The 13006-nt window shown below is 39.0% G+C and overlaps 1 protein-coding gene and 1 non-coding gene across 16 annotated transcripts in view; both read right to left on the bottom strand.

Annotated features, from left to right (window-relative positions):
• The window catches only part of FARS2 (phenylalanyl-tRNA synthetase 2, mitochondrial), a 217093-nt gene that overhangs the window by 65124 nt on the left and 138963 nt on the right, over positions 1–13006 (bottom strand). For all 15 annotated transcript variants that reach the window (XR_014943570.1, XM_085540269.1, XM_015854553.3 and 12 more), the window contains one exon: positions 3808–3959. Coding sequence is in view for 14 of the 15 variants with exons in the window: in XM_085540269.1 (XP_085396395.1) it covers positions 3808–3959 (152 nt within the window). In the remaining variant the exon portion in view is untranslated. The remainder of the gene's footprint in view (positions 1–3807; positions 3960–13006) is intronic.
• TRNAP-CGG (transfer RNA proline (anticodon CGG)) lies at positions 8906–8977 on the bottom strand. Its single transcript has one exon. It is a non-coding gene; the product is annotated as a tRNA-Pro (tRNA).

Raw genomic sequence — 13006 nt, forward strand, 5'->3', positions numbered from 1 at the left:
CAAAGATCTCTGAGGATTTGAAAGAAAGAAATGCAGCCAGGTAGCAGAAACAGTGCCGCTACCTTCCGGTGGCTGGTCACACATGGGTCCCACAGCACTCAGGAACTGACAACTCGAAGCAAATCAAAGTGAGCTGATTTGACAAAATATGCACAGACATTCACTGATAAAATGCATGAAGATTTAAATGTTCGCAGCTATTGTTTCAAGCAAAGGAGATCTTAAATTTACAAGGTGAGCAGAGGAAAATACTTTGCTGACTGACACAGGACATTTCTTCTTGATTCAGCTTGCCACAGAGATACTCCAATACTGTTCCTGCCATAATTTCACTCAGTTTCCTGGGCATTTCAGCAAAGCTACAATTTGCTCTTCATATCCATTAATTTATTCTACATATGCCTGGATATCAGGTGTGACGCAGCCATATTGTGTATTATTTACACTGAGTGAAGTTATATCAACTTTAGTCTCAGACTGGTATGGCAATGATTCCAGGTATACCTTAAAAATCAGGTGACAGTGGATCTTACTTTCTCATACACATTAGGTCATGCTGCTCCGTGATGGTCTTTTATGCTAGGAGAGATGAGAAGGTATCAACAACAGATGGGATTATCCTCTGACCTGACCAATCTCATGTACAACTCTTTCTCTTTCTCAGACTCATGTTCTGAATGCATGAGCCACATCTCACAGGTGCTGCTTCTCTCCTACTCAAGTAACCCCTATTCCCAGATTTCCCATACTGATGCCAGTCAGTAGATCCCCTGATGAGTTCCCTGAAATCCTATAGATTTTTTAGCTGCTTGGATCCTTAGGGCCATCTTGTCTTCTGTGATACCTCATGAACACACATGTACAGGGTAGGGCATATTGGATTGCAGATACCTGAGAGGTCCATGTTCTCCTTTTAGCTCAAAACTTCAGAATCAAAAGCAACATATGTGGTTGGAATAGCTGAGACAAAACTGAAGAGTTTTGTGAACCACAGGACTCTTTTTGAGCATCCCAACAGTTATCTTGCTTTTCAGAATGACTTTACATAAACATTACCTACCTCAATTCAGTTATATAAACTCAGTTCTCTGCTTGGAACAGAGACCTTGGATTACTTCACTTTGTCTACTTGTTGCAGTGGTCAACACAGAATACAGAGGAACAACAGAATTCAAGAAAGGTAAACACAGAAATGTCTACATCTCCTACCTGATGCCAGTATTATATTTTCTAATGGGGAAAACTTGTTTTTCCACCTCAAAGTGAACTAATTTTCTGCTTGTAACACTTTACAATTAATCTAGCCCTACCAGGCTGGCATCTATCACAATTAGTTTCAGCTGTCAAGGAAAACAAAAACAAAAATATTTGCAGTCTAAACTGAACCAAAAAATTATTTTCTGGAAAGCCTTACTCGCATATCTCATATTTGTCAGCTTGCCTTCATGCCGTGACTTGTTTAGTTAAGTTTATCTAAGATGAACTTAAGCTGGAACAGTTCTTAATTAAGCTACCACAGCAACTCGGCTTCCTCCAAAATTTGTGTCTTTCATCAGGGAGAATATTTCCTGCTGTATCCTTAATTGCCTGTGCTTTCCAGGAAGGTAGCTCAACATCATCACCTTACAAAAATGGATAGTCAAGAAATGAAATGTATCTATTTATATATCTTTTTCGCAGACATCTATTCCTTGTTTAAATAACTACTTGTCTCATACTTGTCTCCCTTTATAGGTTTCTGAACCACAGAAAAGTCTGTAGGTAACTACACAGTATAACAGAGACAGCCTCTATGAAGGATCTTAATTAAAAGACATTTTTTCTGTATTCTAAATTAGTTTTATTTGTATAGTATTTTCTTTACGGTCCTATAACTAAGACAGGTAGTTTAAGAAGGAAAATAAGACTATTAGATGTTCTAATTCATCTTCTCTTTGCTTCTATTTGCACAAAATTGGTACACTTAAAGGACATAAAGTTTGAATTTTAAATTCCAGTAATGATTAATTATATACATGAACATATTGTGCTATTTAAAAGTAACTAACATTCAAGACAGTAGCACTGTTGGCTTCTCTACATTATACACTTTTCTTCCATCCTCCATGTCAAAATCACTACAAATTCAAGATCATGATTACATGTATCGAGATCCACAACATTCAGATCCATAGCAACACTGAGTATCTCTTTTATGTTAATTTCTCCGCCCTGAGGCTTTTCTGCAAAACCAAATTAAAGAAGCCACTGTACCATTCCTGTAACAAGGCAATTATCTTGGAATTAAGACTAAGCAGAACACGCTTCTTTCCAAAGAGTCAGTCTTCCAAAGGCTTTGGAGAACTGTCATAACAATGTCATCAATTGCAAAAGTTTCATATTTGCACACACCCTGTTCTAAGAAGAAAGGGCATAACCAACCATTATGGCTAAGGTACTCTTTATCTGCTTTTTTTTTTTCCCTTTTTAATGAGGTAGATAATCTCCTTAGACTGCTGCTGTTGTTGCTTTTAATAACTGAGTACTTTAAAAGATTTCTTTTTACTGTTACTGCATTTGAATAAATTGAAGGGGCTGCATCACTTACCAACAATCCCATAGTGACACCCGCTCAAATTCTTCAGACCCGAAGATGATAAATGTTTCCACCCCGTAGCATCAATGCATATTTGGACATCTGCTGAGTAAGCGTTTAATTGCTCTAGGGGCAATACTAGGAAAGTCCTAAATTTGTGTGAAAACTCTCAGTGAGGAGTCATCCTTCCACATCCATTTGCATAAATCAGAGAGGGAAACAGAGATACATTCCTTGCAGAGGAATAAAAGATCTTGCATTGAAGAACTGCTATATATTCAGGTATGTGTCAAAGTGTATCAGAAAAGAGAACACATACAGAGTACTGAATCCTGTTCCCACTTCACCACTCTACTAAAATGGAAGATATTATTCCAGTTAAATAAGAGGAAGACAACCCATGAGCTGAGTTGTGACTGATGCAGCTTTGCTGCTGAGACTTTCCCTGTATAAGTAGAATCCTGAAACTAGCTGTAGGACTAAGCCCAGAATAACAACAAAGAGAGGCCATACAGAATATGATTTTGCTGAATCTTTATCCTTGGCAGAGGTGCTCATGTTACATATGAGCTTTTCCCCCTAGAGAAGATGTAACAAAAATCATCACATTGGGTATCATCAAGAAGGGTGTAGACTGAATGTGGAACAGAGGAGCTGTATGTACAATAAATATTCAGCACAAGCAAGTAGAAAAGATTAGCACCAAAAATGAGTCCCAAATTCTACAGATCATTTTCATGTTAATTCTACTGTATCAGAACTGTCAGCATATCAAATTCATAAGAATAGGTCCAATAACTGAATGTAGGGAGTGATAATCTATAAGCATTGGAGCACAACACAAACCATTTCCCATCATTTTCAAGCAGTGTTCTAGTTAAATTTGCTACCTGCCTTTCTAGAGTAAAAAAACAAACAAACAAAAACCAACCAACCAACCAAAAAAACCTCAAACCATTCTCAAAGAGGAGAAATTATTTTAAAACCCAACTAAGCAGCCAGAAGTATATGTACTTTTTGATTTTGGAAAGAACAAAGTGAAAAACAGTGCATATGGAATAGCTGATATTTGTCCATTTTTTACACAACTGATAATACCTGTTGGACAAGCAGCCTGCACACCCAGAATGGTTGGTTTTGTGTTTGGTTTTTTGTTTTTTTTTTTTTGGTGTAAAGAATTAAAATATTCCTATTCTGACAACAAGAAAAATACGTTTAAAAGTTTTACTTACTTTGGATGGGTATATTCATCCAGCAGGACAACTTTTTCTATCAGGTCTCCACCAACATTTCGGGCCAAGTCATAGAAATCATTCTTAGAGTATCCCTCAGTAGGCAGCCAGAAGGAGATGTCATTGATCAAAGGAGGGTATCTGCTGAGTGGCTAGAAAAATATAAAAGAAAAATTAAGAACTTTTTTAAGTGGTTGGCCTCGGCAGGAATCCCTACACCTCTGTTTTGATCTGATACAATACACACAGCGTACATTTTGAAAGCCTTCTGAAATGTTTTTGGAAGAGCAAACTGACCTCGTAATGCAAGATTTTGTTCCAGTAAATGTATGCTAGGAAGGCTAAGAAAACATGTTTTCTCCTTTAAGGGGAAAGCAAACAGTAATGCTCTTCTTTCATGCCCTCTAGAAATAGAATAATCACAAAATCATAGAATGGCCTAGGTTGGAAGGGATGAATACCTTAATTCTGCCCTTCTTTAATGCACTAAATTTGAACAAACTACTTTTACAAAACTTTTGGGGGTCTGCAAGAGATGAAAATAGCTTTTTCTTATTTTGTTTATATGTTTATGACAGCTAATGTATATACTTCGATCCACTTAAAAATGTATTCCGTGCCTGCGAATGTTTTATGATGGAACGGTGAAATCCTAATACCCACTGAAGCAATAAACCTCTTAAAAAAGCAAAGTTACAGAATGCTGATGTACACAAATCCTGTTCTGTACTGTGTAAACCAGTCAACAAATATATGATAGAACATATAGTGCACTTCATAAATTAATAGCCCCTCCTGTGAATCAAGTTGTGAATCACAAATGATTATTCAACTTATTAAAGGAATTAAGTTGTCAAATGAAGTCATTTCCCTTACATCAAATAAAAAAACAACAATAAACACCTCCCACCACAAAGCCATCATACAAGAGCTCTCGATCTTATATACCAGAAACTAGCTAAATGTAAATATCTCCTCCGCTACACCAAAGTCACAGCTATAAATGCTGACTAAACTTTTCTGTCAATGACCTGCTACATGTCTTAATGTAAATGTAGTTATAATCCTGCAGTAGATACCTATATTCTAATCTCATCCCAGTCTACCATAACATTTACCACTGCTGTATTTCAGCAAACAAATGAACACATTTCAGAGCTCGTAGGGACTGAAAACTCCCAGCTCGCCAGTGTTAAGTTATTCAAAGAGAAACTGCGCCTCACAGGCCTAAGCATGACTGACCACTCACTCCACTGGGGTAGGTGACTTCTTTCATTCCCACAGATTCAAAGACGCCAGAGAAAAACAATTAAATGTTCAAGTCAGTCAGTAATACCCTAAAACTCAAGAGGAACAGAGTATCACCAATTCAGTGTGAGGAATAGGAATCAATTTCAAAAGCAGTAGGCATATGTCAGATACATGAAAACAGAACACTTACTTCTACTCAGAATGTGGTGTACACAGGGATCCAGTTTGGCCAAATCTGGTAAAGTTACCCGAAGTCTGATTAGACTAACAGTGTAATCAAATTCAATACGAACAAAGTTACTGAGAGATGTAATAATCTGCAGGATCTGGGCCACCTTCTGGATAATGAAATCTGTAGAAAAACTGTTTCATTGAGTCAATTCACTGAGTTACTAACTTTGAGATAGAACTGTAACCTTGTGTATGCACAAGTGCATGCTTGTGCATGTGTTGGGGGCATTACGTAGACTGAAAGAATGAATGCTTAAAGCAGCAAGTGCAACTTTTTTATTATTAGATACTAACACATTATCAGAGCCTTCTAATAGAATAAAAATCTCTTATCGTAAAAGATAAGGCAATAATCCTATATTATACTTTCACCACCTGGCTACAGTCAATATCACTGCAGCAAGTATTGTATCAACACTAAAGTCAGTATAACGATAAAACTCCTAGATCTCAGATGTATTGATCTGTTTGTTGTAGAGCTACATAATAGTTTATTAGCCACCATTAAAACGTGAAAAGCATAGGACAAGTATTTCCAACTGACAAGTGAAGATGAAGTCACTATGTTTGTACTGAGATCCCAGCAAACATCTACTGTGGCACAGTAGGTCACTCTCTTGGTTGGTTTTGTTGGTGTTTTTTCTATTTTTTTGGTGGCATATGGTGATAGGGGCATATGATGATAAGGGGTAGCAGGCAGAAACCAGAACACAGGAAGTTCCAGTTTCTACTGGAACACAAGGAAGAACGTCACTGTTGAGAGTGTTCATCACCATCCCCTCAGGACTACATCCCTTCTTCTCAAGTTTGCCACTGCATGAATGCCTGAGGCATTGGTGGACAGCTGGAAATACCTGGGCCCTGCATGTTGCTGCATCAGGACACTACAGGACAAAAGGAACTGTGTGATTACCAACAGAGCTGTCTCCGCTTATCCATCAGGTGACCATGTGCTCTGAGCCTGGATACCTCACAGCTACACAGGAGAGTGTACGAAGGCCAAAGCCATCTGTGGGTTAACTCCACAACAGTCAAGCCATTAAAAAAGCCAGCCATCACCAGTCTAGTAAAAAAATATCAGATTCAGCATCAAAGCTGCCAAGCTTTAACAGTCCCGCACTGCCCATGTTGTGGAGGAATAAGAATAAAACCTATACAGAATTTTAATGCAATGTAATATTCTCATTGAAATGAAAGCTACATTCTGTAATAACTAAACCTTCCTTAATGTATTCCAGGCTGAACCAACTTTCAGGGTTATCACGGGAAATTTAAACACGCAACAGGCATGAAATCTGAAATTGCAAATTTACAGCTGCAAGTTAGTCCCCCCTCACATAATGAAGTTTTCTGTATTAGTGTGTGAGCTCATAGATTTACACTTCTGTATTTATTACCAGCGTAGACAAATTAGAGTTGCTGCAGGAAACATAATTTTGAATTTCTTGGCTGTCATGGTTTAAAATTTGCAGTCACGGTGTTCCAATAGGATAAGTATTCTCCCTTTTCCTTCACTAAATTAATTTTTTTCCTTAGCTATATATGGTAAGTTCTATATATTCATACATGTGTACACCCACACGAATATGCATATATTCATGTATATACCGGAGTTCACACACACACACATCCAAAGGAGAAAGCAGAGAAGTTTCAACAGAGAGCTTTTACAAATGCTCTTAACAGATACGCTGTGGGATTTGAATTTTGAAGAGCAATGCAAATGGATGGGTTTGGGAGTGATGCATTGCTCTGTTCTCTGTTGTGGGTGCTGCAGAAGAACCTCCAGTGATGCTTCTCAGTGCACAGGGGCAGTGACTGCAGAGTAGAATCTGTCCTCTTTGGACAGTAGTCTGCTCCCCAGACTGTTTGTCTTTGCAAGCTCACATACATGTATGGGAACTTCTAGCATCCATTGGAAAACCACCTTTTTTTCTCAATTTCAGGCACTCTGCTTGTACACAGGGTCCATTTTCTGAGTGGAAGTGGCTTCCTTCACAAATGGATGAGAACATTCTGTCCTTGGTTTGAAGATCATGCGGGTGCCTCAGCTGCCCCAAATAACTTCCCACCATGAAAATATTCAGTGTTGAAATGGACTGCTTCTACCTCTCATAGAAGCAAGAGAGAAAGAAGAGAATGCAAAGAAGGCATCAGCTTTTAAGTGAACAAAAGGTTGCATCTCTTCCACCCTGTGTAACTAAGCACCTGTTACAGGATTGTAATGGAAAAATCCAAAAGGGACTAAAACTCATGGTGGACAAATCCTCTAATAACTACTAAACAGTGATCCAGCGGCATTTTTGGTTCAGCAGTTCTCTCATTGCTGCAAATTGGATCAGTGAAATTAAAGAAGGATCACACTGTTTCCACACTTGCTCTGCTGTTTGCCAGCACAGCAGATAGTATACTTGAGCCAGATGGTTAGATACAGGGTATCAGGTCTTCTGTCTTCAAGGAAATTGCTTCTTTCATAGCATTCTGCTAACTATAACATTACTTAACCAAACACCTTTTGTTTTCTTATGTTAGTTTATTTTTTTTGTTGTTTTAAAGCAATTATTAACGACAGCATAAAGAAGTTGAGCTACTAAGCAGAACAATGTGTACACCAGATTACACTCATCTTGGGCATGGCAACAATAACACACAGCCAGGTCTTCTAGTGTCTCTGGAGCAGGGGGAATGAGGAAGGATTTCCCCAACATTCCCACAGCTGTACCCATTTTTCTTCCTGTTCACTTTCTAACCAGCCTGTTTCCTTCTCGTTCCCAAAGGTTTAAATCTATTGTAGCTGAATGAAATGTTTAATTTCTAAGATGTGTTTAGGAGCCCCAGTTCAGGCCCTGCTCTTTTCTTTCAGAAGAGAGCCCAAGTGAAAGCTACATCTGCCACAAGAAGCATTTGCCTGACAGTACTGCAGCTGACTGGACTTGCCAACCCACAGCCACAGCTCAAATCAATCAAACAGAATCCCAGTTCTCCACTCTGGCTACCTCAGTTCACATTCCTTCATGGTGGCTCAGAAATGGGGATGGATGTCACACTCTGCTCTAGAGATCAATACCTTGGGAAAAAAAATCACGTGTCTGGAAGAAAGGCTCACTTGTTTGTCAGCAGCAGCCTCCATCATAAAACAGCACTGGATTACAAATAACCGCACTGCCTCACCATGGCGAAACACTCTGCCTTTACTTCTTTCATTGCTGAGGGAAAAAGTGACAGAATTACAGAAATAAAGGAAAAATCTGGTGAAAAAAAAAAAGTAGGAAGGTGCCAAGGAGCTCACACTGGCTTTTTAGCTAAAGCTCAGCAGCCTTCAGTCAGGGAGGAATCCATCTCTCTGATTTAGAGATAAGGACGTGGTGAGGGACCATGACAAAGGCCTTGCAGATGTCCAGATAGATGACACCAGATTCTATCCCTTCATCTAGCAATGCTGTCACGCCATATAGAAGCTGTGCTGGCTGTCTCAGATCACCTGCTCATCTCCTCACATGCCTTATCGTGTCTTCCAGGATGATCTGTTCCATGACCTGATGGAGGCTCACAGGGTCTTCCTTTTTAAACTCCTGCTTTAAAAAGGCAAGTTTCTCTAGTTAAGAGTGCCAAAAAAGGGCTCGTCCGGGATTTGAACCCGGGACCTCTCGCACCCGAAGCGAGAATCATACCCCTAGACCAACGAGCCGATGTATTACAACATGCCCCACCCGTCTTTTCCTCCCAGCGCCTACTAAGGTGAGTCTAAGATGAGTAGTGATGCTGTACCAAAATGAATACGTAGAAAGCTTTTAGGTTAAGCAAGTCCATCCAGAATTACTGCTGCTGACTACACACCTCTGAGCGTCACTGGAAAGAGAGAGCGCTTTCTTAAACACCACGTTGTTTTATGCTGCAAGCATCTCACTTCAAAGTCAAGCTCATTTAAATTTGTTGTGAGCAAGGCTTCAAGTTTAAAGATGTAATACGATTCTCTGAGTGCAATTATGTACCTTAAGTAGAACTTGCAGTCAAAACACTGAGAAGAAATGCATGTCTTTCATAATGTTATCTAAGTACAAAAGAACTACCTCTATTGTCACAGAAAAGGCTATTTTTATATGACAGTGAGGAACTGAAGAAGTGCAGGAAGGACATAAAAAATAGAACTGACCTCACCCTATGAAAAGGAGGGTTATCACAGTCTTACAGTGAAAAGATATTTCAAGATATCCATGCACTTGGCTATGTGGATCTGCCTTGCTGCTTGCAACACGATTAGGAAAAACTCCAAAATGATAAATACAGATGATTCCTCAGTACTGATGATGGATGATCTGCTCTGTGCTTGAGTGATCAGAAATACTTTCTCATTCCCGTAGAAGAGGCAAGATTCACCGGCAGAAGCACCATAAGGGAATGTCTCAGTGCCTCTCTACTACTCTCTCTTATATCATCGCAACTTCTTACAGCATTTGAAAATAGCAGGGCAAAGAAGAGATCAGTCTTACATGTTCCTATAGCAGCAGCTCTAGGTTTATTGTGCAAAGAAAGTCTGCTCATGCTTCTTCCCTGAAGCTATTGTTTCCCAGTCGATGGCCTGCTGAGCAAACTGGCTTGTTGGCGCTAAACTTCTCCCATTTCAAACACAAGTACATCACTGCAAGGCAATCAAAAGCAAATTAAAACTTTTTATGGAATCTCTTTTTCATCCGAGCAGTTGCTACCAGAGAATTGTTCTGCCACAAAGAGAAGCAGATGGGACAACCCACGTTGTGGTGTTCTTTACAGAAAATGAGCAAGGTTGCACTGTGGGGAAGGAATCCAGTAGATTTGGAATTCTCAAAATGGTAAACAGTATTCTCTCTTTGTGATCCTAGTCTCCGTCAAGAAAACAGGATGGAGATGTATTTGTTTCCATAGTCCTGAAAATAACCTCTTATGAACATAACCTGTTCAAAGCTGCTGAGCCAGCATTAATGAAGGTCTCATAACTGACACCTACAACTGCCTTGTGTGCAGTCTGTCCATATTCGGTCTGTCCCTTCTATCTAAATCTTCAACCCCGCAGGTAGAATCACACTGTCAGGCTTTTCTGTGTTTTTTTCTTGCAGCTGGTATAAAAACGGGAAAGAAGACACAGACCACAGAAAACAAGTTGACAATGAATGAAGATCTCATGTCCCAGTCTTGTACTTTTCTAAGAACTATCTACCATGCCCGCAAGGAACAGACAATAAAGTGGTGTAAGTCTGCTGAGAAGCTGAGTTTCTGCAGATACTAAAAATGTGTTCCCTGGCTGTGCTGTGCCCCTGTGACTCCTGCAAAAGGCACTGGCACTGCTGTTCAGAAGTCAGGTTTCCTCCTGTCAGTTGGTTTGGTTTATATGTTTTTTCATCATAATGCTCAATAATAGTGCTTGGATAAATAGCACAGTGGGGTAAAATACAGCACACATCAATGGTTCATATGAAAGAGTTTTATCTAAATAAAAAACACAGGTATTCTGAAAGATGCTGCAGTAATATCAAGATGTATTTCTTTCAAATAGACAGCATAATAATAGAAACAAATTGGACCCAACATTATATTTCAGCTTAAGAGAGATCTCATATAACATGCCTCTGATTACATTTTCTTCTCATTAAATTCCCAGTTCTGGAAAGTTGCTGTTAAATGGTAGAATCTCCAGAACACCAGAATATGGCCTGCAACCAACATAAACATGTAGCACAAATCTCAGAGGCACAGGTAACACCTTTGCAAGTTCTCTTTGTCCTGCCTAACAAGCCATGATTTTTTTTCTCCTCCTCCTAAAAAGCAGAGACTTCCAGAAGTGATAACGATGCCTCAAACTTCTTCCCCTACAAAATTCCCCCGAAATAGGAAAGCAGCAATAAAACACAAGGGTAGTGCAGAAAGCTTAAAACAATATCTAAGTGTAAAGAACAGCAGGTAAGCTAGAGAGAAACTGAAATGAAAGGCTCTACTTTCTTGCCCAAAACTCCAAAGAGAGAGAAAAGCATTTTATTTTTCTGCTCAGGCAAACTCAGAGTGCTTCCAAAGTTACATTTTGTTAAAGGGTAACAACACTTAGAAACAGAAAACTACGAAGATGCTACAACAGATCCAGATGAGATGAGAAGCATTTAAATATGCAATTACAGTACATAAAGAACAGTTACAGTGTTGAGCGCACATCCAAACTTCTATGTGCAGAAGGCTATTTTGTAACACTTCTCTTTGTTTTACAAGAATTAGAAAATGGGTTCATAACTCCTGACTTAGGAGAAGGGGTTATGTATGGGAATAGTTATGCAAAGTGCATTTAATGCATGCGCAGAGGAGGATGCAAACAATCCCCAACAGAGGCCACTTCTCCTCATTATTTAATTTCTAAAAAACTGCAAAAGCAAGAGCAATCTTCTGCAGCATATGCACACCGAAGCATTACTTATTGTTCACTTTCTGTTCCACATAGTCACTACTATGTCTCATGCAGATGAATGCAGTTCAGGACAAGCGTGATAAAAGCAATACAGACTTTTCCAACCATGCCTTCTGTTGTTTGGCTATTCTCTGTAGCTTAATTCATATTCTGATCAGAGAAGTAGTAGCTGAATATCAGGGTCTTTATTAACACTGTGTACTTCTAAAAGGTGCTCTTGTTCATGCATACACACACATGCACCCAGATGCGTTTTCCCCAGCCCTCATTTCCTTGTGAGGCTCTACGGTTCAGCTGCAATGGCTAATCATAATGCAGACAATGGCTGTAGGGCTTTAAGCATGATTTTAGAGACCACTTTACCAAAAGCCCTTTGCAAGATGCATCTTTCATGCAGAATGTTTGCACAAATGTTAAAACTGCTTCAAAGTTAAGTCACCTTTGACAAAACCCAACTTTTTATACAACATTGGGACAAAGAATTACAGATATAATATCTTAGACATTTATTTGGTGGTGTGTGATTACTAGTAAAGACCTCTGAATCTATGAAGTTGCGTGCTTACATAGTATAAGTGCTTAGGTACACATCAAAACAGGAGCTTTTCTTTCATTAAATGATATCGTACACTCAAAAAGGTACATTTTACCCTGCTGAAGCAGTTTTTATGATAATTATCTAGGGCTGACTACATTCCATTAGGCAGAGCACAAAACCACTGCCCCCCAGTCTTGAAGAGCCTTCTGTTCTAGGACACTATCAGAGAAAGCATTCTGAGGCAGGACGTACATGGTAACTGTATGACAACTGTAAACAGCAGGGAAAACAGAACTACTGAGTAAGGAAATTGATTTACTTCTCAGGTCAGGGCCAAAGACTAAAGTGAAGGTAGTCCCTGTGCTATTTTCCTAGAAAGAATTCTATTCATTGCACTGTAATTAAACCAATATTAGAAGAACATTGGCAAGAGCATGTGTGTTACCCTTCTAATTACCTGAATACTTCTGTAGACAGTAAGACTGAACATCTGTGGATTCCTGCTAAAACCAACAGCGGCTGATTGTCATAACTTTACATAACAAATCCAAGATATTTCAGATTTCCAGGTTTATTTCTTCACCTAATATTAATTTAATGTGGGTTTCAAAGCATATATCATGTCTGGAAATTGTTTCGTGGCTTATTTAAGCACTCCTTCTAACCATTATACTTAATCATTTGGGATGCAATAAAGATTGCTTGATACGTTCAGTAGAAGAATTACTCATTTGTGAGCTATTTGTTTTAAA

The sequence above is a fragment of the Coturnix japonica genome, chromosome 2, assembly GCF_054131305.1.
Source record: "Coturnix japonica strain WE chromosome 2, WE-NBRP24, whole genome shotgun sequence".
NCBI lineage: Eukaryota > Metazoa > Chordata > Aves > Galliformes > Phasianidae > Coturnix > Coturnix japonica.